At 49.4% G+C, this 23,479-nt stretch overlaps 1 protein-coding gene across 2 annotated transcripts in view; it reads left to right on the forward strand.

The window, feature by feature from the left end:
* The window catches only part of ZDHHC7 (zinc finger DHHC-type palmitoyltransferase 7), a 30,197-nt gene extending 7,265 nt beyond the window's left edge, over positions 1-22,932 (forward strand). For both annotated transcript variants that reach the window (XM_004466984.4, XM_023591292.3), the window contains exons 2-8: positions 8,663-8,748; positions 11,940-12,273; positions 15,263-15,387; positions 15,986-16,082; positions 16,974-17,055; positions 17,772-17,902; positions 20,914-22,932. In XM_004466984.4, the coding sequence (XP_004467041.1) occupies positions 8,744-8,748; positions 11,940-12,273; positions 15,263-15,387; positions 15,986-16,082; positions 16,974-17,055; positions 17,772-17,902; positions 20,914-21,090 (951 nt within the window). In that variant the 5' untranslated portion in view covers positions 8,663-8,743 and the 3' untranslated portion in view covers positions 21,091-22,932. The remainder of the gene's footprint in view (positions 1-8,662; positions 8,749-11,939; positions 12,274-15,262; positions 15,388-15,985; positions 16,083-16,973; positions 17,056-17,771; positions 17,903-20,913) is intronic.
* The last annotated feature ends 547 nt before the right edge of the window (positions 22,933-23,479 follow it).

The raw sequence follows: 23,479 nt of genomic DNA on the forward strand, positions 1-23,479 counted from the left end.
TTGAGGACTTATCACCGTTGAGGTTGACCTTGACCACCTGACCGAGGTCGGGTTTCTCAGGCGTCTCCAGTGTAAAGTTGCTCCCTACCTTTCTATTCTGTACTCTTTGGAGGAAGTCACTAGGGGAGCCCGTGCTTGAGGAGGGGGGAGTTATGCCTCACCACCTTGAGGGCGGGGTACCTACACAAATTACTTGGAATTCTGCACAGATTTGTTTTATTGTCCTCCATTTGTTTATACCAGTATGGACTCATGGATTTTATACTTTGGTTTATAATCTAATTCTTCTCTATTTTGTTTGCTCAAATTGATTCAGCTTTGGCCATTGGAACTCTTTCAGTTGGCTCCTGTGCCCCTTTGACATACATCCATCATTGTGCTTTTCTTTGAGGGGGAAGGGACTTTCTAACTTTCTGGTGTTACAAGATGTTCCAGGCACATCTTGCATATTTTCTCGCCCAGTCCTAGAATCAGTCATTTCTCAAGAAGCCCTGGTTCTTTTTATTAGAGAAAGATATTAGAAACCAAAATCAGAGCACCAGGTATGCTGGTTGCTATTGGGTGTGTTTCTTCTACGCTCTCACAGCTGACAGAGCAAGGAAATATATGTATGTATACTAACTCGTGTGTATGTGCATATCTATAAGTAATTTTACATGTAACTCTCTGTACCTGTGTGAAGCTAAACACGAGTTTATACCAGTGTCTCCATCCATTACCACCTGGATTGTTCCCACCTCCTCCCTTTCCCTGTGTGTACTTTCCACACCGACCGACGATGCAGAACCCGGCTCCTGCCCTCTGCCGTGCATTTACTTCACGTTCAACTCCAGCACGTGTATGGTGGTTTCAGACTCATTCCTCATACCCCCATGGGAAAACACTTGATCCACTAGAGCACCGCGTTCTGGTCAGGTCCTTTTTGTCTTTAGTCTTACAGACTACCCTCATTTCCAAAGTTACTTAGGTCAGCACCTTTTCCTCCCCTTCCAGGGAGATTATTTCACACATTTGTAATACAGTTAGATTCTTTTGTCACACACTGCCTCTCATCCTGGATCCACTCCCCCCACCTCCTAAATCACGTTTGAAAAATTTGCATGCATTAAGGTTCACTCTTGGAGCTATAAAGTTCTGTGGATATTGACAAATGCATAGTGTCATGTTTGCAACCACTGGTCTGTTGTTGACCATCTCTATAGTTTTGCCTTTTCCGGAGGGTCATTCAATTGATGTCTTAAATTATGTAGCCTTTTCAGACTGACTTCTTTCGCTTAGCAGTGTGCATTTAAGATCCATGCATGCCGTTGCATGAATTAATTGATCGTTCCCTTTTGTTGAATAGTATTGCCCTGTATAAACGTAGTACAGTTTATTTACCTATTGAAGGACATCTTGGCTGTTTCCAGTTTTTGGCGATTATGAAAAAAGCTGCTATAAACATTTGCTTACAGGTTTTTGTGTGGCTATAAGGTTTTGAATCAGTTGGGTAAATACCTAGGGACAAGATTGCTGGATTGTATGTTTAGGCTTTGTAAGAAACTGCCAGGTTGTTTTCCAAAGCGACTCTAGCATTTTGCATTCCCACCAGCAAAGAATGAGAAGAGTGCTTGTTGCTCTGTATCCTCACCAGCAGTTGGTATTGTCTGGGTTTGTTTGTTTTTTAATTTAGCATTCTAATAAATGTGTGGTTAATATCTCATTGTGGTTTTAGTTTGCATTTTCCTAATGACAGATGATGTTGAGCATTTCTTCTCATATCCTTACTCACCATTTGTATATGTTCTTTGGTGAGGTGTCTGTTCAGATCTTTTGCCCATTTTTTAGTTGTCTTTTCTTATTATTGAGTTTTAAAAGTTTTGAAAGTTTGATACTTTGCAAATATTTTTTTCCAGTCTGGTCTTGTCTTTTGGTTCTTAAAACAGTTCTATCGTATTTTTCTGTTCTCAGTGACTGCATTCCTTGAGTCTTCAAACTTGAACCTGTATTCTTTAAAAACAAACCTGCAGTGAGTCTATATTGCTTTTTTAGTTGCAAAAAATAATAATGAAATTAGTACAAAATTAGAAAGCAAAAAGAAACTGGAGTTTATGTTCCCTTAGTCTAATAGCTTAATTGGCTTAGCTACACATATATTCTTCTTTATTCAATTCCTATTAAATCCCTTCTGTGGCTTTTAAAGGTGTAGCCTGGTGAAAACAAAAGGTGGCTTGGTGTGAATCGCGTGGAATTGAGGGAACCTGGGTCAAGACTCCATTCCCTCCCTGACAATAACCCTGGGCCCAAGGCGGCCGTTGGTAAAACGGGAGACCAAGTGCTACTTTAGGATTGCACATGAGATAATATGCGAGAGGGGACATGTACCCTCTGGCTACAGGTGTCCCTTGCTTTAATGCAGTTTACAAAATTGGCTTCTTCCACTTTCTCACCCCATAGTCTCCCATGCTCTTCGCACATTGCCCGAGTAGCCACGGAAAGGGCCGCGGGTGACCTGATTGTCACACCCGGCCTCATCTCCCTAGCCCCTCTGTTGACGGAGGACCCCCCCTTCCCTTTGGACTTATCCTGACTCTCAGGCCTTTCCTTCCTGCCTCCCTTGACCCCCTGCTCCTTGGTCTTCCCCAGCGGTCAGGCTGACCCAGTGGTCAGCCTCCCGCTGCTCTGGCCCCGTGACCCTGTGCTGCTCTCAGAGCCCCTCTCGGTACCCATCTTCATACCCCAGGCAGGGCTGGAGGGGGCGCACCTCGTGTCCAGGGGCCCTAACCTGAGCGCACCGCAAGCTTTCATCTCACCCTGGAATCCCCTCTGTTCAGTCCTGGGAGATCCTCTCTTCCATTGCTTCTCCTGCCTATGGCCAGGTCCCCTAAGCCGGGTGCCCCCCAGCCCAGCAGCATATCGCCCAGAATCCCCTCCTTCTTCTCCTGGCCTTCAGGGTACTCTACAAAGACCCCCCAGTTCAGCCGCTGGGCCTACCCCCTCGCCCCCCTGGGGAGCTCACACTTCTCTCCTGCATACCCCCAGGGCCTCCTAGGTTCCCTCTTTATTGACACTTTCTCTGGCACTCCAGACAGAACTAGCAGTTGCCACCTGCTCCCTCCATCTCCTGCTACTTTGGAGATAACACTTACCTCCTACCTCTGTTGGTTTGTGGGAGCCTGGGGCCTTGCATGGGCGTGTCTCCTCCCCTCCCCCCTTCTCCTTGTTTGTTGAATTAATTAGTCTCTCAGGACAGGATTTCAATTTGCTTCCTGTACATCTGTGCCTGAAGCAGAGATTTGCTTACTTCTCTTTTTTATAGGTCACCAGTGGGTATAAAGCAATGATGAGTTTCAATAGTGTTTTTATATAAACATGCATACCAGATACAAGGGTGGACATTCTTATCATTTACCCAGTGAAGTTAATTTTATCTTGATTCTTTTTCATCATAGCTGCTTACCAAAGGATACTAATGTCTTTCGTTTACTTATTTATTCATAAGAAATACCATTTTCTGATTTATAGCCAAGGAGCAGAGTTAGGGGAAGAAATTAAGAAACTTGATTGGAGTTCCAGATAAAAGTATCCTAAGTCAGGACCTAAGTGGGGTCTTGGCTCCTAAAAGCAGTTTCTGTGAGGAGAATGCTGTCTTAGGAAATGGCTGGGCTGGACTTGTTCTGTCCTCTCCGCGCCTGCCACACGCACTTGTGTTAATTATTGTTTTCCTCGATTTTTTTATCGAGGTATAATTTATGTACAAATACACAATGAAATACACACATTTTAAGTGTATAGTTCATTGGTTGTTTTTGTGTGTGTGTGACAAACACATCCATTTGTTACCAGCTTCCGTGCCACCTCCAGAAGGTACCTTGGGCTGCTCCAAGCATTTCCTCTCTGGCATTCAAAGCCCTATTTGAATTTCTTTCCATGTAAATTCATTTTGCTTGTTTCTGAGTACCGCGATTGGGGTCACTCCATGCATGCTTTTTGTGGCTTCTTTCACTTAGCATAGTGTCTAGGAGAGTTATCCGTGTTGGTGCATGGAGCAATCATTTGTTCCTGTTTTTTTCTGAGAGGTGTGCCATCTTATGAATATACTACAAACTGTTTATGCATCTCCTGCTGATGGATTGAGTTGTTTCTATTTGAGGACTTTTAGGAATGAAAAATTGTTGTACATATTTTTGTTTTGTTCATATTCATTTTTCTTGGATACATACCTAGAAATGGAATTGTTGAGTCATAGAGTCAGAGTTTGTTAAACTTTGAGAAAATGTCAGACCTCTTTCTAAAGTGATTGTTGAGTCGGTTACTTTAAAATAAATTTTTTAGAAGTAATTAGGGATTTAGCCTCATTGTAGAAATTCTGTTGTATACCTCATGCCTGTAACTGAAAGTCCTTTATTTTGCAAAACCAGTTTTAAATTTTAGAACGTTGCTAACATAAACTCGTTGAAAAACAGCTCAAAATATTATGAAGCATTTAAAGTTGTTGGCTATTAAATAGATATTTTAATAAAGTTACTATTTATTAACACTGTATTTAAAAAGTCACCGCCAATTTGAAAAAACAAAACAAAACATAGGATTCTACAACAAATGATGGACTATAGTTAATAGTACAATTATAAAAATGTTCTTTCATGAATTTTAGCAAACCTCACAAATGCAAACATTAAATATAGGTCTTATATGGGAACTCTGTCTGGGTCTTATTTGGGAACTCTGTATTTTATGTATTTTATGCATGACTTCTCTGTAAACCTACAACTTCTCTAATCAAAAAGGAAAAGAAAAAATCGTCTCCATTACTTTGAGTAGCTTGGGATTCCTGGCCATATCTGTTATGAATGAGTTGAGTAGGGACTCAGAGTTGGAAATGTATTTGGAACTCTTGGTGTGCATTGTCCAGGGAAGTGCCGTGGGGGTGGACTCCTGAGGAACGCTGGCCATGGCTGGGCGGGCAGAGGAGAGCAGCAGCAGGGCCCTGGCAGGGCATGGAGATACTAGAGACATGGGTGGGTTCTCAGGAGGAACACCGGAGCATGTTTCATGGCAGAAACTGGAAACTTCCCTGCTCACCTCTTGATCCCCAACCAGAACCCTTTTCCCCTCCGCCCTCTTCGGCTCTAATCTATGGGGGTGTGCTAGTCAGAGTTCTTGGTTTCTAACGACAGAAACCAACTGAGGGCTCGTGTAAGCAGACAAACAACATACTGGAAGGACAGCGGATAGAAGCTGTAAGGAGACGTGGAGTCGGGCCGCCTGCATGGAAAGCAGAGCCCCAACATGAGGTGTCTGAAGACCCAGCCACCTCTCTTGCCTCCACTGGGCCTGGTGGGTGCATCCTGCTTCTTGAGGATCCGCCCTCTGAAGGCTCACAGACACAGCCAAGCCCCGTGGCTTCTGGTGAGAGGACGGAGGCCCTGCCCTCCTCCAGGTTTATGGGGAAGATTCCCCAAACATAGGAAGGTGGTTCAGATGCTGAGCAGCCAGTGAACATCCCCTTTGCTGGCCTCACTTGGGTTGTGCTGTTGAGTTTTATGCCATCAGAGCTGCTCTCCAGACCATGTGGGTAAGAGACCTCACCACACCCGACTGTGTCGTTCACTGCGTGCCGTCATGGCCATGGCCAAGGCCCATCTCTCCAGTTCACCTCCAGATTCCTCTTGCCTTCCTGCCCAATCCAAGCTGGTGCTGCAGAAAAGCCGAGCTGGGCAGAGACCCCGGGAGCGCACTTGCACCCGTTCTTACCTCTGCTTGAAGTGGCCTCCTTTGACCTTCATCGTCACCCTGTCTGCTCACTCACTCATTAGATTCCTTCTTGGGCATCACTTCTGAGAAACCATCCCTGACCTCCACCGGCAGGATGGTCACTCAATTCTGGACTTGATTGCTTGCAGCCCTGGAAGGTGGCGAGGAATTCCAGGCATGGTTCCAGAGGTTTGAGAAATATGCCCAGAAACCTTTATCCACTTCTTACCCGGAAACTGTTGAATTGTAGGCTGATTGGCGCACGCTTCCAGGGAGAACGTGAACCAGGGTGAAGTGTGCTGGGAAGGAGGGGGTCACCCTCTGTTTCAGGGAGTGGGGAGGAAGGTCTTGGCGGCTCTCGGGGCTTCATGAGGGAGCTTGGGGTAATACCAACCCAGGAAGAGGGCTGGGGCCTTCTGTGTGTGCTGTAGGAGAGCTGCCCCTCTGTGAAGAGGGGTCTAGTGATGCAGGGGTGTGGGAGGAAGTGGAAATGTGTCCTAAGGAAGCATCACTCTGTATACACGGGAACCAACCCACTGGAGAAACCACCACCACCGAGGAAACCAAGAACAGGCAGGGTCGGCTGAGAGGCGGCCCCTCACCAGGCACTTTCTTCCTGTCCTGTTTCCCTTCCCAGAGCCAACTTAGAGTGCCTCCCCCTCCCGGCCTGCTGGGTTCAGTGGGGGGAAGGGCGTGAGGGCAGACCACCTCTCCACATTCAAGGCGTCCGAGCCACGAGCCTGGCCTGCCCAGAGGGAAACAGGGAGCTTAGTTGTGAAGTGCCATCAGTGGAGGAACTGGAACTCTTCTGTACCACTGGTGGGAATGTAAAATGATATGACCACTTTGGAAAACAGCCTGGAAGCTTTGTGAAAAGTTAAGCCAGCCCCTACCCTACAATCCAGTCATTCCATTCCTAGGCATCTACCCAAGAGGAACGCGAGCGTGTGTCCATGCCGAGACTTGTATGGAGATGTTCATAACAGCCTCGGGTGCAAGCTCCCAAAACTGGAGGCAGCCCACATGTCTGTCAGCAGGCAAGTTACTCAGCAGATGGTGGTGCCTCCGTCTCGTCCTCAGCAATAAATGAATGAACTAGCGAAACACCCAGCAGCATGCCGAGGGAAGCCAGACAAAACAGGACATACTGTCTGAGTCCCTTTACATCCATGTCTAGAAAATGCCAGCTGATCTGGAGTGGTCGAAAACCAGGGGTCTGGAGCTGGGGTGTGGGCGGGAGCTGGAAGGAGGGCTTACCACACAGCACAGCCGAGGTTTGGGGGTGATAATGCGCTCATCATCTTGCTTGTGGGGCGCTGTCACAAGTGCGGGGCTTTCCAAACGTACCACTTGTGCTTTTTACGTAGGGGTGGTTTATTTATTTGTCATTTATGCCTAAAGAAAGCTGGAATGGATCCATTTACTAAGCAGCCTCACCCCAGTGGCATGTCACTTTGAAACAGTTTTGTCTTCTTTCCATGACCACTGTCCAGCTTGGTCCTGCGGGGCCTCTTAGAGACGTCAGAGGCCAAAGCCGTGGCTGCGTGGTGCCGCACGCTGTGCAGGGCTCAGGGCCAGGCCCTGATCATGGTGGCACTGCATGGAGCTTGGGGGAAGACGCAGGAAGAGCTTGGCACCCGAGGGGCAGAGGGCCGGGCTGGAGGAGGTTTTATACACTGTACACGAGACACTGCGTTCAGACCGACATCGAGGGAAGCTGGTCTAAAAATGTTTCATTAAAGTTATTTCAGATGTTTAGAAAGGTTTGCTTAAAAATAAACAAAACAGAAAAACTATTACGATAGTGAACAAAGTAAATAAAAACAATGAATGATGAGTAAAACAGCGTGTTGTCATTTAGTAAATGCCTTTGTTAAAATGTCAGAGACTTGTAACTTATTGCTGAAAAGGTACTCCTATCTTGGACTTCCTAAATTTTTGCCCAGAAATTTTACACACTCACTGCTTGGCTCTGAGAGAAAACGGGGCAGTACTTTTAAGAAAACACACTTGTTGTTTTTATCGAGGCTTCCCTCCTTGATAGAGCCCTTTATTGTTTAGATCATGGATTGATCTTCCAATTCCATTTTATTTTTTCTCCTAAGGTCTTCCCCTTTGTCATATAGTTCTCCTTTCTGGGAGATTTCCTCACCTCTGTTGTTCAACGCTATTTTAAAAGTTTTAAAGTTCTGCCATTGTATTTTTATTTTTCAATAACTAGGAAGTTCTCTGAATGTTCCTCTTTTTGTTTCATAGATACAATCTCATCTCTGATTTCTGAGAATATTAATCATAGTTGTGCTTTGTTTAACTGTTCTCTGTGCATTTATGCCTGTCCTGCATTCATCTCTCCCCGTTTCTTTTTTGGGCTGTTTCCCTGCGACATGCTCGGGGCTTCACCACATCTGACCCTCGGCTGCCATTCCTGTTTAAGAATGCAATATGACAAGTCTGGGGGTTTTAGGCCTTTTCTCTTGGGCTAGATTGGTCTTTCTAGGGAGAATCCCTCCATTTGTCCAGCAGCCAGTGCTGGGGTCTCCCCCGCAGGAGGTGGCTCCCACTCAGGCCGCCGGTCCCCCCCTTGGCCTTGCGCCCTTGCTGCCGCTGCTCACCGTCTGTTGGCTGTTGACGTGCAGGCTAGGAGGCTCTGGAGAGGGAGTTTGGCTTGTAGATTTGTTTTTAACACTGGGGTAAATTGGCAGGGGGTAAAATGGACAGACTTAAAATAAATTAACTTCCTGGAGTGCCCGTCAATTTAGTAATGAAACCTGGAGTTAGAGCAGGGCCTTAGTTCTGAATGACGGAACTTCATGCATGAAATGTGGTGTTGCTTAGGTATGCTCCCAAAATGAATCATTCCCTAAGAGATTTTATATTCCTTCTGTCCTAATATACATTTATCTAATTAGGTTTTCTTATCTTTCAGGTCCTATCACATAGGACAGCATGCACCTTAAGACCCTGAAGAAAAGGCGCAAAATGCTCAAATAATGTTTAGAAATAATTTATGAGGTAAGCAATTTTTCACGTAGGTGTATGACTACTGCTTCCTTTTTAGCAGCTGATGTTGACTCTTGTAGTATGTGCATTTGGTGAGATACAGAATCAGTACGAAGCTCAACGGTGACAAGTAATCTTGCTTTTCACCTGTTGTCTTTGGATTGTGTACTACCTACCCGAAAAGTGTGTCTGACAAGGAGAATTCTGGGAATTGATAGGTTACTAGCAGGTATTACAAGATGAAGGGACACCTGAAAGGTAAGTACTCAAGTGTAAATGTAGTGGAAAGTTTTGGCCTGTGTGGTTGACCCTTATATAATGGAAGTCTGTGGTATAGCTTTTAGCGTTCTAGAAAACAGGGCTTTATTTAACAAGATGATAAAGAGCCGAGGTTCAGGAATGTAGACAAAGGCCCATTAAATCGGCCAGTAAGGTAGAAAAATGATGATGTGACGGCTGTTTGACAATAAGTCGACGCATAGAGCTTTCTGGTTGCTCTCAAAAGTGGTCATGAGGAATATTCAGCAGGAATGGTTTTGGTATTGTGTGGGTTCTACACTGCACCCTTACTCCAGCGAGCATGTGCAGTTCAGCGTTGTCTCACAAATTGCTGTGCCATTTGCTCTTGTGGTTCCAGTATTTTTAGATTAGGCTCCATGTAAAGGAATTATTTCTTCATTTCCGCCCCTCCCTTCCTGTAGCACTTGTGAAGTATAAATACAGTGACTCAGCGAATGCTAATGCCCTTGTTACAGATAACCGAATTTGTCCAGTTTAACTCTGCTTTGTTCATTGATTGCTTTCTTGAAAATTGTGACTTGGCTATCAGATTATTTTCCTCTTGACTTCCTGTGGGTTTTACACCTTCAGCTCAGAAGCACTTTAGCATCGTGTGCCAGCATCCCAGTGTTCACCCCGGGGCATGTTCTAACAACCCACACTGGGCATCTTTGCGCTCACCCTTCCCACCTGCACCCCAGGTAAAGGCAGACCGCACGGGGCTGCGGCCTGCTCTCTGCCAGTTCTCACCAGCCCCTGAACCAGGCACTTTACGCCACACTGGCCCAGGTGTTCAGCGGCGTGTGCCTTTAGAGGAGTTGCATGACGGGAACTGCACAAACACCGAGCTCTGAAGAGAGGCTAGGCTGCCGCCACACCTGTGGCCATGCAGTCATGTGGCCCTCCTGCCTGCGGGGCAGGCACCCATTTCTCCCAGAGGGCGGCCTACTTGAGGAATAGCATGGAGCAAAGTGCTTCTGCTCGGGGAAGTTTTCAGCTTAAGGCCTTGATGTCCTTGGCCCCAAGGCTCCTTGGAGAGCCACAGTTGTGGAAATCACCAGGAAATGGTTCGACTCTGAGAAAGGGAGCAGGAGGGACTGGAGGCGCAGCCCCCGCCATGTGGAGCTGTCAGGCAGGGAGGCAGGTGCTGGGTGCACAGAGGCTCCCTCAGGGTGGGGAGTGGTACGTGCTCTGGAAGTGGAACTGAGGAACGAGCCTGAGAAGTCAGAAAGGCAGGCGGGCGAGGGGGAGCCCTTTTCAGGCCCCCGGAGGGAGTCAGACTTCCCAGAGGAGGAGAGAACCGTTGCCACCTTCCCCAGGTGGTCAGTATCAGGTTCAGAGATTCTTCTCAAAGTGCCCTTCAGGGGAGGGGAACTAGCTTTTCAGGACGGCTGACCTGGAAGAGCGAGAGAAGCCAGCCAGTAGTAGGGCGCGAGTGGGGTGGAGCGAGTGGGGTGTGCGTAGCAGGAGCAGGTCGGCGAAGGGGTTCGCAGGCGCAGCTGCACGCGGGAGGGTTGGCAGAGCCTGCTGAGGGAGCCGCTGAGCTGGCAAAGAAGGGCGAGCAGGGCTCATCTAAGTTCTTTTCATCTGTAGTTTCTTCTATTTCATGTCCATTTTTGGGGGGGGGGGTCTGATCTAATAGCAGGGCTGTTTTACTGACTGGGAAGCAATTTCGTTTTTCTCTTCTGCCTGTCAATATTTTCGGACTGAGGGGGAGTTCTGCAAATTACTGGCAGAATGAACTCTCATCAGCAAGTTTCACTGAAGCTCTTTCATAATTACAGTGTCCCAGTCATGTTTAAGAAAATAAAAAGTGTTACCCACATTAGAAAGACTGAGCTGCTAATCAGTTGACGCAGATCTGAACCCCAAGGGCATTCTTGGGAGTCTCCCATTTTTCCACCTGGAACCACATTCTTTGTGCTGTGTTTACTTAAAAGCAGAGCAGAACATTTGCTCGGAGAAGGTAGGCACTTGGATCATTTCATTAAAATGTTTGACACCGTTTTTCTACCTCTTGTAAGACAGTGAAGTCAAAACTCATTTCTGTTAATTTCCTTTATTCTTTGTTTATTACGAGTGTTCACACTGATAAGAAAAGGTTATAAATTTAAAGAAGCAGTCAAAACATTTGGAAAAATACACCTTTTTCTTTGGTTTTTTTGGATCCTTCAGTATTCTAGGATATCAAGCGCTATAGGAAACATGAGCAACATTTCAAAAGAAGGGCTTAATAAATGAAAGGAACCTTAAGGAGATGAAACGGAGAGGGAGGACATCATGGCCCAGAGTAGGGCGTCAGGGATTGTAGAGACGGAAGGGGAGGCTGCCACCAGAACATGGCTCACAGAGCTAAATGCTTATAGAGCTAAATGCGGGAGAAATGAGAGTCACCACCACGCCAAGCGAGAAGGGAAATCCAGGAAGACCCAGGGGCTCACCTTTCAGGAGCCAGTGGGCAACGAGGAGAGAAGCCCCCATGGCTCGTTCTTCGGGATCCTGCGGACTTCGCCGTGTGCTGGTCATTCCGCTCCCGTGGGCTGGGGTGGAGCTGCTGGTGCGGCACAGGCAGGCCGGGCACGGGGGTCCCAGCAGAGGAGAGTAGCAGGGGCGCAGCAAGGCTCATTGCTGCCCGCGCTCGGAACCTGGGCCAGGCTTTCCTGTGTGGTGTGTTCTGTGTCCTCGGGACCGTGGCCAGTTGAGGCGATGGCCCTGTGCGTGTAGGCCTGCCACGTGAGGTCACTGTGCCGAGTCAGCAGGGCGAACGGCCTGGGAATGCAGATCCTCGCTAGGTAAGTGCTTGTGTTCTTCTCCGCTCGGTGTACTGAGGTTATCGTTATAAAATGGCCGTGGGCAGAGCGAGGGTGCAGCTGAGCATGTACTCTCCCGCAGTCTAATCCGCTGGCTGTGGAATCCCTCTCCAGGGCGAGTCCGGGAATCATGCAGTCATCAGGACATAGGCTCCGAGACGTCGAACACCACCCGCTCCTGGCCGACGGTGACAACTATGACTCTTCCTCGTCCTCCTCTTCCTCCGAGGCCGACGCGGCCGACAGGGTCTGGTTCATCCGGGACGGCTGCGGCATGGTGTGCGCCGTCATGACGTGGCTGCTGGTCGTCTACGCAGACTTCGTGGTGACCTTCGTCATGCTGCTGCCTTCCAAAGACTTCTGGTACTCCATGATCAACGGGGTCCTTTTCAACTGCCTGGCCATCCTCGCCCTGTCCTCCCACCTGAGAACCATGCTCACCGACCCCGTGAGTATCGCCGAGTCACTGGCCTTTCAGCCAGTCTGAGGGTACACGTAGACTCTTGGGGAAAGGGCTTCTTGCTCATATAAACTCAGGTTTGTATTAATTCTTGGTGTAGGCAGGTAGCAGCTTTCTCGTCTCAAGTGGAGAAGAAACATTGAAATAGAAGTGACATTTGGTAAATTAATGGAAAATATTATCCTTCACCAGCCTGTTGTTTGTCCAAATGAAGAGATTGTGCTCGATAATCTCTAAAATCCCTTCTAACGTAAATAGCTTGTTTCGCTAGAAAGAGACTGAAAGCTGGAAGACCTGGGTTTTAGATTTTGCCACTTTCCTAATCTTTGAAATTGTCTTTTGACCATAAGCAGTTAATTTAACTTCTTTGAGCCACGGGTTGGATGTTATCTCTAAGTTCTCTCTAGCTCTGTAGTGCTCGCATTTTTTGTCTTGGCTAAAGGCTGTAGTCATCATCTCTGTCAGCTAGCTGGGCAGAGGTAAAGAGCAGAGAGGAAGAATTCACCAGTTACTTGTCTCATCAGGGGCGAGTTGGTGCTCTGGAGGAAGACTGCAAAATAGAGTTCACTTCTGGTGTGCACTGAGAGTTGACCCAGGTACCTGGGAGCGAGAAAGGTGTGTTGGGCTGCTCGCTCTCGGAGCGCTTTTCCGTTAGGCTGAGGAGACAGGCCAGCGTCCCGAGTGTGGCAAGGTGCTGTATGACAGCCTCCCACAGAGCTGAGGTGGCCCGTCAGGCCCGTCAGGCTGGACAAGCCCCGCCTGGCGAGCGGCGAGCATTCGTTTAGGGGGCTTACTGGGGTCCTCGGCCTCAGCAGCGGGAGGGGAGACGGTGTTCTCCGAGCTTGATCGTCCGCGCTCATCAGAGAGTCTCCTCAGCGGACCTTTGACAGGTGCTTAGAAAGGGTGCCCACTCTGGGATACGGCTGCTGCCCCAGGTCTCCACTGATGCGTGCTTCTATCATCCTTACAACGGTGCTAGGAGGTGAGCAGGTAGATGGGTCCAGGGAGGAGAATGAGCGGGTTAGTGACCTGCCCAGATTTGAACCACATCTGGTTGTCCCCAAGCCACTGCTTTTTTGTTAACTTCTTATAGAAAATGTCAGACATATGCAAAAATGGAGAAGACAGTCTAATGGACCCTGCTTACCAACCAGGGTCCATTAGGCTCAGACAGGGCTCAGTCTCCTGTCACTACATCCTCCTGCACTTCTCTCCCCCGCCCTAGATTATTCTGAAGTAAGCCCCAGTCATTGTGCTATTCATCGGTAAATGTGCCTGTGTGATTTGTAAAAGTAGGCACTCTTCCTTCCCAAAAACCTAACCATAGAACTGACATCTTACATGAAACAATTCAGTACTTCCTTGGTACCACCTAGCCAGTGAGTTCAGGTCTCTGCAGTCGGGTCTCGTTTGGATCAGGCCCCGAGGGGGCCCACATGGTGACATTGGTTTCTAGGTCTCCCATCTCTTTGTGTGGTCCTCCTCTAGCTCTAGCTCTTTTTCCCTTGAAACATGGCACTTGAAGAGGTGTAGGCCTGTCTCCCTGTACCATGTCGTAGTGGGCTCCCCAGCCCTTTAGGTAGAGCAGGAGGCAGCGCCCCACTCCTTGGGACCCAGGGCACGGGAGGGGGAGTTGGGCGTCAAGACGGAAAGGCAGGGGGAGAAAGGAACATGAAGAGAACGGACTTTTGCGAAATATCACCCTCTGAAGTGTGACCTGCTGGGTGCACTTTGCTAAGCTCGGCTACCTAGTTTGTTTGCCGCTGCAGAGCAGAGCCAAGGCGGAATGTGGGCAGGTGGGGGGAGAGTTTTGCTGGAAGAGGCAGCAGTACCTCTAAAAGCATTTAGAGGACCCTGTACAAGGTGGACCTTGTCTGACCATGTGAAGTAGGAATGCGGAGCCTGAAGGCATCGCCCTGGTCTGGTGCCCGATTCACCGGGAAGATGGGGTATGAAACAGTGGAGAAGCATTTTAGAAAAAACACGCCCTGAAATGGTTAAAATAAGATCTAAAGGAATATGCTGCACTTACTTGGAAGGTTTGCTTTGATGGTATGAAGAGGAGGGTGCCCGAGGAACTGGGGTGTTTACCCTGCCGCTCTCTCATCTGGGTGTTCTGGCAAGACCCCTCTGCGCCTGGCCAAGCCAGTGGGCCTGCTGCTGGTGGGCGGGCTGGGCAGAGGGCTTCTCAGCCTGCAGGTGGGCGCACCTGGTCTGAAGGTTACACTGTCCTGTGTGGAGTGCCTCCTTGCCACCTGCTCTCTGCCTCTTGCCATCACTTCACTCTCCCTCACGCGTCTGTCTTTTACCCCCGTCGCTCATCTCCAGCTCAACAACTTGGAGGCGCGAGCCAAAGCACTGTGGCACCTCCTGGGGCTCCTCCTCTCCTTGGCACACTGAGCTAGGGCAGGCGGCACTGGGCACATTGCCCAGTTTGTGTGTGAATGGTGTTAAGTTGGTAAGGAGATACGAGCATTACATAACTTAAGAACCTTGAGATAAAGTCCCTTTCTAGACTGTTTTGTTCATTGTTCCCCAACTGCAGCTGATGTGAAAAACTATTCCCACTGGAATAGGGTGATAGGGAAATGGTGTTGACAGACACAGCTGGCAGCCTTGATAATCAGCTGCCCTTGAGTCGGAACAACTTAACCAGCACCCTTGCCCCTGGCGTAGCCTGCATCAAGCCAGGACAAACTCAGGTGGCTTCTCGGTTTATGAAGGCTAAGGCAGCATTTAAGTTTAATATCTAGGTTCTTTTTTTATGGAAAAGAAACCTTATAGTCCTGAGTAATAGAGTTCCTTTACATATTTGTTATGCTTTAAGTGGCAGCTATAGCCACTTAAATTTTACATTATTTTTATTGTATGATATCTTTTTTTTATATCTAAAACCTCTTAAGATGAACTCTTATAGTGAATATTTTTGTTAACCTTTCCTTCTCCCCAGCTAAAATACATTCTCATTAAACTGTAGGGAGCAGTACCCAAAGGAAATGCTACAAAAGAATACATGGAGAGTCTGCAGCTGAAACCCGGCGAGGTGATCTACAAGTGCCCCAAGTGCTGCTGCATCAAGCCTGAGCGTGCTCACCACTGCAGGTACGTGCTGTGCGGGGGCCGCTGGCGCTGGGCAGCCTCTGCCGGCTTGACCACGCTGGCGCATGTGTGAGGTGTTGGGTGGCATGGCAGTACATGTCGTGGAAGCAGGAACTTGGGGTGGGCTTGTGACCTGTTGGTGTCGTAGAGGTAAGCCCACAGGCCAGCGCCCGCTGAATGCCTCGGGGTCTTACTGGAACCCTCTCAGCCAGGGTGACTCGCTGTGGCAGGAGCCTGAGGACACTCTGGGCACCCCCGTTTTCCCAGCGCGGTCGTCTCGGGCTGGTGTTTTTCTGCCTGGCATTGAGGGCACATCCTTGAGCCCAGCAGAAAGGCTGAGAACCCTCCCCTTCTCTGGGTTGTGTGCCCTGGCTCTGTGGACCTTTTTGGCTCTGAACTTGTTTGTCCATCGACTCTTTTCCTTAGGAAACATGATACATTCAGATTAATTCAAAAGTAGACACTTTTAGGGAATGTAGTAAATATGTATTATTGACATTTCTCATTTCTTCTCATTTTCCCTACCTTTGATTTTATTTAGTTGTGTTACTCTGTTTTCCTCAGAGGATGGACTACTAAACATCAAACCTCTCCCTTTCAGTATTTGCAAAAGATGTATTCGGAAAATGGATCATCACTGCCCGTGGGTGAACAATTGTGTGGGAGAAAAGAACCAGAGGTTTTTTGTGCTCTTTACTGTGAGTAAAAACATTTGTGTAGAGATATATATTGAATTTGAAACTCTCTCAACTCTTGCCTGGAACATGTCAGTTTATCCTAACCTCAGCCCAGTTTCCTCTCCAATCTTTTCACCAGAACACAAATTAGGGTACCGTGCTGTCCTTGGCACAAAGGAGAGGAATCTACCAGATAAATGAGCACTGCTTGTATTGGCTTAGGTACTGGCTGTGCTGTGATTCTCTCAAGTGCTTTAAGTCGTCTCTGTTAATGGGATCTTTTTTTTTTTTAAGATTTATTTATTTATTTATTTCCCCCCTTCCCCTCCTCCCACCCTGCTGTTTTTGCTGTCTGTGTTGTCTTCTCTTCTCATTTTCTCTCCTCTAGGATTCACTGGGTTTCAATCCTGGAGACCCCTGATGGGGAGAGAGGTTCCCTGTCAATTGCGCCACCTCAGTTCCTGGTCTCTGCTGCGCTTCACCTTGACTCTCTCTTTGTCTCTCTCGATGCATCATCAACTTGCTGCATGACTCAGTGCACGCGGTGCTGGCTCACCACGTGGGCATTCGCATGGGCACGCTTTCTCTTCTTTTTCACCAGGAGGCCCCAGGGAATGAACCCAGGGCCTCCCATATGGTAGGCGGAAGCTCTATCACTTGAGCCACATTCGCTTCCCTTACAGGGTCTTCCTGAAATATTTTATACCTTAGTTCCCTACTCTGTTTTATGAAGTTGTTTTTCTGGGTCTAGTATGGTCCAGGGTAGGCAGGTGTTAACTGCTGCAGCTTATTCCTTCCCTCATTTGTTTTTCCTGACAAACAAAGTGGAGGAGGAGTGGACATAACACTGAGCAGTCGTTGCACCTGGTAACAATTGCTGGACATCACTAACTGAGTTTTTCCTCCTTCTAGATGTACATAGCTCTGTCTTCGGTCCATGCTCTAATTCTCTGTGGATTTCAGTTTATTTCCTGTGTCCGAGGGCAGTGGACTGGTGAGTGGATATTCTGTGAAACATTCCCAGAAGTGCATGCTCTTGGGTGAAAAGGGGGAAAAAGCTTTAAAGGAAGAAGTCATTTCTGAACATTTTCGAAAGAAACCTTTATGGTTACTTTAGGAATTGAATTTTTATTTTAGAAGAGGATATGGTTAAGTTTTAACACTGTTCTTTTAGTAGTATAATGAAGCCAGATAATTATTTTTCCTTAGCCAACTGTTTTAATTTCTGCTCAGTAGTTTTATTTGCATCTTGCAGATTTTCAACAAATGTTATGCCTACCAAACCTTGCCGCTGGTTTGTGGTTAGCTGGCTGCCCACCATTCGTGGCAGTCCTTTGCGTTACTCACTATACCCAAGGTATAGGCCAAACAAGAACGAACTGGCCAGCCGTGGGCCTGGAGATAGCTGCATGCGGGTTCACAGGGCCCTGGCCCACATCTCCCTGCAAGTGAAGACGTGTGTCTCTGGCCTGTCCCTGGTTTTAGCTGCATTTTGATGAAATACAGTGTTGCTAGAAATCTCAGATGTCAAGGAGTCTTTGGAGACTACTGCCCAGGAGAGGCGACCAGGAGCTTTGGCTCATTTTGGTGAACCGCAAAGGTGCCTGTGTGTGAAGGAGTGCGCTCTCAGGGGCAGCGCCCCAACCTCCTCTGTTGGGGGTGCTGCTCGTGCCCCAACATCCGTCACAACCAGCTTTCTCTTGTTTGCAGAATGCAGTGACTTTTCACCACCGGTAACTGTAATCCTGTTGATCTTCTTGTGCCTTGAGGGCCTCCTGTTTTTCACGTTCACGGCAGTTATGTTTGGCACCCAGATCCACTCCATATGCAACGATGAAACGGTATGCTCAGTTTGCTTCATGCTTGGTCAAAGCATGCAGACGTGGGAAGTCCTGATGTCAACAGCAGGTGCCTGTGTATTAACTCGGGGAGGTCACTTGAGCAGCCTTAACAACTTAGACCAGCTCCCTGCCTCCGTGATCGCTTTCATTCTGCGCAGTGCACGTGTTACGTATCAGTATGATTTGAAAGTCAGTGGAGCCAGGCAAATAGAGCAGGCAGATTCCCAGATTCTAGGAGACCCAGCCCGCAGAACAGATAAATAGTTCCAGAGAATGGATTGCCTTCATGCCCTTCGTGCTCGTCAAGAGAAGGTACTGAGTAGATATTCGCAAGAAGTAATGAGTGGGTGAAAGTGTTGGTGCCCAGCTCAGGGTGCCAGCCCCTCCCTCCCCCCGGGGGCCTGTGTCCCGTCGTCCTTTCTGCCCCTGCCGCCCTCCTGACTCTCCTGCTCTGGCCAGTCAGCCACGGCCTGGTCGTGCTCTTGAGGCCACGAGAGCTGTCTCTGTTTTCAGTTCTCAGTTCCTCTGATTCCAACCATGATGAGTGAGTAGTTACCTCACTCAGGTAAAGGTACCGGATTTATATTCTGAAATTTATTCTGGTATCTTGGCACATTAACCTTGATACTTAAACTTATTTTTTCCAGTTACCTCTTTCCACCTTCTTCCCTGCTCTTTATTTGGGTTGTGGGGGAGAACTGATAAATATCATCTCTTCCACCCCGAGTCTGGAACAAAATGCACATCTCAAATATTTATCGTAACATGTCACGAAAGGCCCCAGGGGTCTGCGGTGCGGGGTGCTTGCCGAGTGCCGCGGGGTGCTTCCCAGAGCACGCCCTGGAACTCCCCTCCACCCGCCCTTGGTGTGAGCATCAAGGCGCCTGTTGAGAGAAGACCCTCGGGGGGCGTGGGCGCTGGGTTTGCTCTTGCTCATTTGTATCAGGCCACCCCAGGGTGGAGAGCAGCCAAGGCACAGGGCAGCTGCTTCCAGAACACTCTCTTGATTGAAGCACTGCCCCAATATGATCGAGTTAGACAGCAAGTTGAAAATCCCTTGTGCAGTTCAGCAAGAAGGGACTCAACCCTGATGTTCAAAAGCAAGAGGGTTCCACCGCCTGGTGTGTGGTCATCTGGGCGCTGCCGCTTCCCCTCAGGTAGTGCTTTGGCAGGTTGGGGACTGGCTCAGAGAGGAGATGGACGGGGACGAGGCCAGCAAGGACCGGCGATGCCCAGCGCTTGTTGGGTGTTTGTTTTGCCTGGGACCGTCGTTGCACTTAATGCCTATCGGTGCCCCTTGTCTTCCCATTTTACAGATGAGGAAACAGGCACAGAGAGGCTCAGTCACTTGTCCAAGGGCACGCAGGTCGTGGGTGGCCAGTCTGGGTTGACACCTGGCCATCTGGCTGGGGGCCTCCAGCAGGCTTTCCTCTCCAGCCCCAGGAGCTCCGGTAATAACCCTCTGAGGCAGTGTTGGGACTGCGGCCCTATAGGGAGGCGCGTTTCCATTTGGCAACACAGTCACTCACGTGGGAATCTTTTTAAAGACCTGGACCGGTCGACTCTGGATCTCTGCGCACAGGTCCCGGGCGTCAGCATGTCTTGAGTTCCTTGGATGCTTGGCATCCGCAGCACCAGCCGGGGGCATCGCAGGGCTCTGCCTTTGGCACGACCCACCAGCCAAGATGGGTTTGTGCGGCGCTCCTCCTCGGAGTCCGTACTGTGGAAACCACGCAGACCCTGGCCGTGCTCTCGTGGACTGTGCCCCTCCTCTCCTGTTCGTGGGGAGAGGGCCCGACCCCCAGCAGGGTGACGCAGGAGGAATAGCCTGGGGCGCAGGTGCCTGACTCGCCCTCCAGAGCCCACGCCCGGCGCGCGCTTGTTTGATTTTAATCCTAACCATCTCCTCACCCGAAGGCCGTACGTGGCCTCTATTTATTCTTTTTGGGGTGTGACAGTATTTTTGTTACAATGTGACATCCCTTGTGCTCTGCGTGTGAACATAGCTTCTAAATTTAAGCAGACATCACTTGGAAATGGTAAAATTAAGCGCAGACTTTACTGTTGAGTGCGGTTGTCGTTAACCTTCGTGGGTGCATATCTGAGGAGGAACATAGACCTTCCCTAGAAAAGGGCAGGCTCCTGTTTAAACCAGCTTGCTGCCAGCTGGGAGGTGGCTCACGGTCCACGTGGGGTCAAATGCTTTTGTCCCTGGTGCTCTCGGACAAGAATGTCCAGGAACCTGTCAGACTACAGGTCATGTGAGAGTGCCGGTGGCCAGCAGACGTCAGCTGAGAACTAGTGCTGCGCCCGGGAGGACGCTTATGAGTCCGATCTTTGTAGCACCTCCCACACTGTGGCACAGGACATTGCTTGGGAAGCAGGGCTGACCAGCGGGGATCTCTCCATTTGAGACAAAGCACTCGTGCTGGCAGCCTCTCAGGCCGTGCAGGCAGCCAGGCGAGGCCAGGTCTTGAGGAGCAGTGGGCAGCGCGGCTGCTTGCCCACAGAGCTCACGGCCGGCCTCGCCGCCTCCTGGGCCTCGGCAGCAGGTGGTCTTGTTCTGTCTTTCTGCCGGGTCCCGGCCGTGGACTTCCGTGGTGCAGACAGTTCACTGCGCTGCCCGCAGCGACAGCAGGCCTGGGGCGCTCACCGTCCTGGACCTGTCCCCTCCTCACGGGCCCCCCAGAGCGTCCACTTCCCCAGCTGTGCTCTGTGCTGCTGTCTCTTCTGGAGCACACCTCTTCTAATGAGGGAGGAGCTGGGACAGCCCTAAGCAGCGCACAGCTTCAGAGCAGCAGCAGTGGCGAGCAGCCGCCCTGCGCTGCCTGGCCAGGACGCGCTGCTGGAGCCGGGGCGGGGAGCCCGCCCTGCACTTGAACTCCTCGTCCTGAGTGGTAGGGGGTTCTCAGGTTTGGTGGGGGGTTGCGCCATTTTAGCCACCCAGCCTGCCCTGTGTCTGTCTGGTGTTGGCTGATGCTGCCAACCACTTGCTTTTCTTTTTCTTCCAGGAGATTGAGAGACTGAAAAGTGAGAAGCCAACGTGGGAGCGGAGGCTGCGGTGGGAAGGGATGGAGTCTGTCTTTGGGGGACCCCCTTCCCTCCTCTGGATGAACCCCTTCGTCGGGTTCCGGTTCAGGCGGCTGCAAATGCGAACGCGGAAGGGAGGCCCGGAGTTCTCCGTGTGAGCTCCTCCCATCGTGCCGGAACTTGCCGACGGGCTTGAATTATTTATGTGGGGTCTGAACGGGTGTCGTTGGCTCATCTGTGACCAATAGGGCAAACTGAACCTACACAAGCCAGTTGCTTGCAGCAAGCAGAGTTTTATATATTTATAGTCACAGATGGCAGATTTTCCAAGCTAATAACTGGACGATGCTCTAATCAGTTTTCACCTGGACAACTAATAAAGGGGTGCGGCCACACGAAGAAGCCAAATGTCATTATCTTCCTGCACAGTTAGGATTTTTGTTAAGGATACTTTGCATTTTATAAAAAGTTGTTGGGTATATTACATGGGTTATTAACATCCTGTGTACTGAGCTGCATTTTTCAGTCGTGAAGGAAAAAAAAATCAATGTCGTGAACAAGAATTCTCAGACTCCTGCTCCAGGGAGTTCCTGTTTACCCATGATTCATTAGTGCTCCCCTTGCATCACAGAAGGGGCGTTCACTTAGAAGTGCATTTTGGTCTTGATTAGCTCTTAGGCTGACTTTGCACTGAAGTTGCAAAAGGTCTGGGCACCGAACAGCGCGGCGGGTCCCAGGACCCAGGCCCACTCCCCAATGCCAGGGAGGTGCCCCTCGACCCTTTCGGCAAGTCTCGTTTGCGTGCGTGTATGTGCGTGTGCGTGCATGTGTGTTTTAAAATCGGCAGTGTTGTTTAGACGATAGAACATTTAATGGCTGTGTTCAGCAAACAAGCTATTTTTTAGGAACCGATGTTTCAGGGAAGAGGGGAGAGCCGCTACAGCCTCCGCCTCCGGTGGGCTGCCATGAATGTATTGCAGGTCGGAGAGCGTCTTGATCCAAAGAACAACCATTCCCACGTGGTCCTCTGTGGCCCTCTGTTTTAGTTTCTTTTTAAAATCTCGGGTGCACGAGGTCCTCAGCACTGATTTTTTTGTTGTGCCAGCCAAATGAGCAGTGTATAAAAGAAGACGGAATCTCTCTGTGGCCCTAATACTTCGCTGCAGCCCACCCAGCAGTGAACACAAGAGGAAACTAGGTGTTTGCCTTCTGAGGTCACTGGGATGGTACAGGGACCACAGGCCCTCCAGCAGGGGCGACTCTGCACGTCAGTTACAGGTGACAAGAGGCAGGTTGTGAAACACTGGAGCAGAGACGAATATTCCCGAGGACAACAGCTGGGTTGATTTTTGGATTTCATTTCTCTACCCACGCCCCAAGTGATGACACAGGACCTTGGTGCAGAGCTTAAAATTAGGCCAGAAGCCAACAGCTCCCCTTGCCTTAAACTTGCCTGGTTTGTCTATTTTTTGCCAGATGCATCAAGAAACAATCTATAAAGATCCTCAAGATCTTCGTTTAATTTTACCTCCCACACCAAGAAAAGTGTTGGTGTTTCCCTCCTGGTCGTTACGCCCTCCTGTTTATCTGTGAACTTTTTTTTTAAATCTGTCCCCTCTCCTAATCAGGGCTTTTACCACTGTTGATGCAAAATCAAAGGGACGTACTTGATCCGCAGTCAGTAGCCAAGTGAACAAAACTGTGACGTTTTGAATCAGTCACTGCAGAAGCTCCCTGCCAGAGGACACACACTCGGGGCGACCCGGGGCTGCGCCTCCAGAGGGGGTTTTGCATATTCATTTGCACAGCGTTGTCTGGGTTGGACATGCACATTGGGCTCATATGAGGCGTTTCATATGTAAATCCTGTTTATCAATAAAATAATCATCCAAGTGGTTGAATTGTGAGACTTGGCAAGTATGTGCAAATCAAGTATACTTGACTTTGACCTCTTCTTTCAATGTAACTTTTATATGAAATAAAGTAACCAATTGACAGTTCTCAGCATTCCGTGCTGGATGTTCTCAGCGGCTTCCACACGCCTGTGTGGGCGACGGGCCCGCGTGCCTTTCTGGTCTGTCGATGCCCCGCCACCGGTCACTGCCTTCCTCTGCCCTTGACGCCCCATGTCCTTGCCCATGCCACCAGGCCCCGGGACCTCCTCGCCGCCCTCCAGGCTGGCGCGGCTGCCCATGTCCCGGTCCCGCAGCGCCCACATTCTTTATTTGGGGCCAGGCTCTCCGCAGGGCCTTCGGAAGGGGGTCTTGTGTGAGGGTCCCACGATTTTAGCCTGGCTGGAAATACCGTCGTTCCGCCCTCGCCTTAGGCCAGGGGCCCTTGGCTAGGGGTCCCTGAGTTTGAGTTGAAATTCAAAAAATCGTCATTCTCGTGGCGATGTGTTGGTGCAGGTGCGATACATTAATTAAAGAGTACCCAGGACAGTGGGGACAGTAAGGGCCCATGGTTTTCACCTGATGGGCAAAGAGGCCGTGAAACAGGAAAGGTGAAGCAGCCCCGCCCGAGGCTGGCGGCTCGGCGGGCGTGGGG

This window comes from Dasypus novemcinctus, chromosome 18 (genome assembly GCF_030445035.2).
Source record: "Dasypus novemcinctus isolate mDasNov1 chromosome 18, mDasNov1.1.hap2, whole genome shotgun sequence".
Lineage (NCBI taxonomy): Eukaryota > Metazoa > Chordata > Mammalia > Cingulata > Dasypodidae > Dasypus > Dasypus novemcinctus.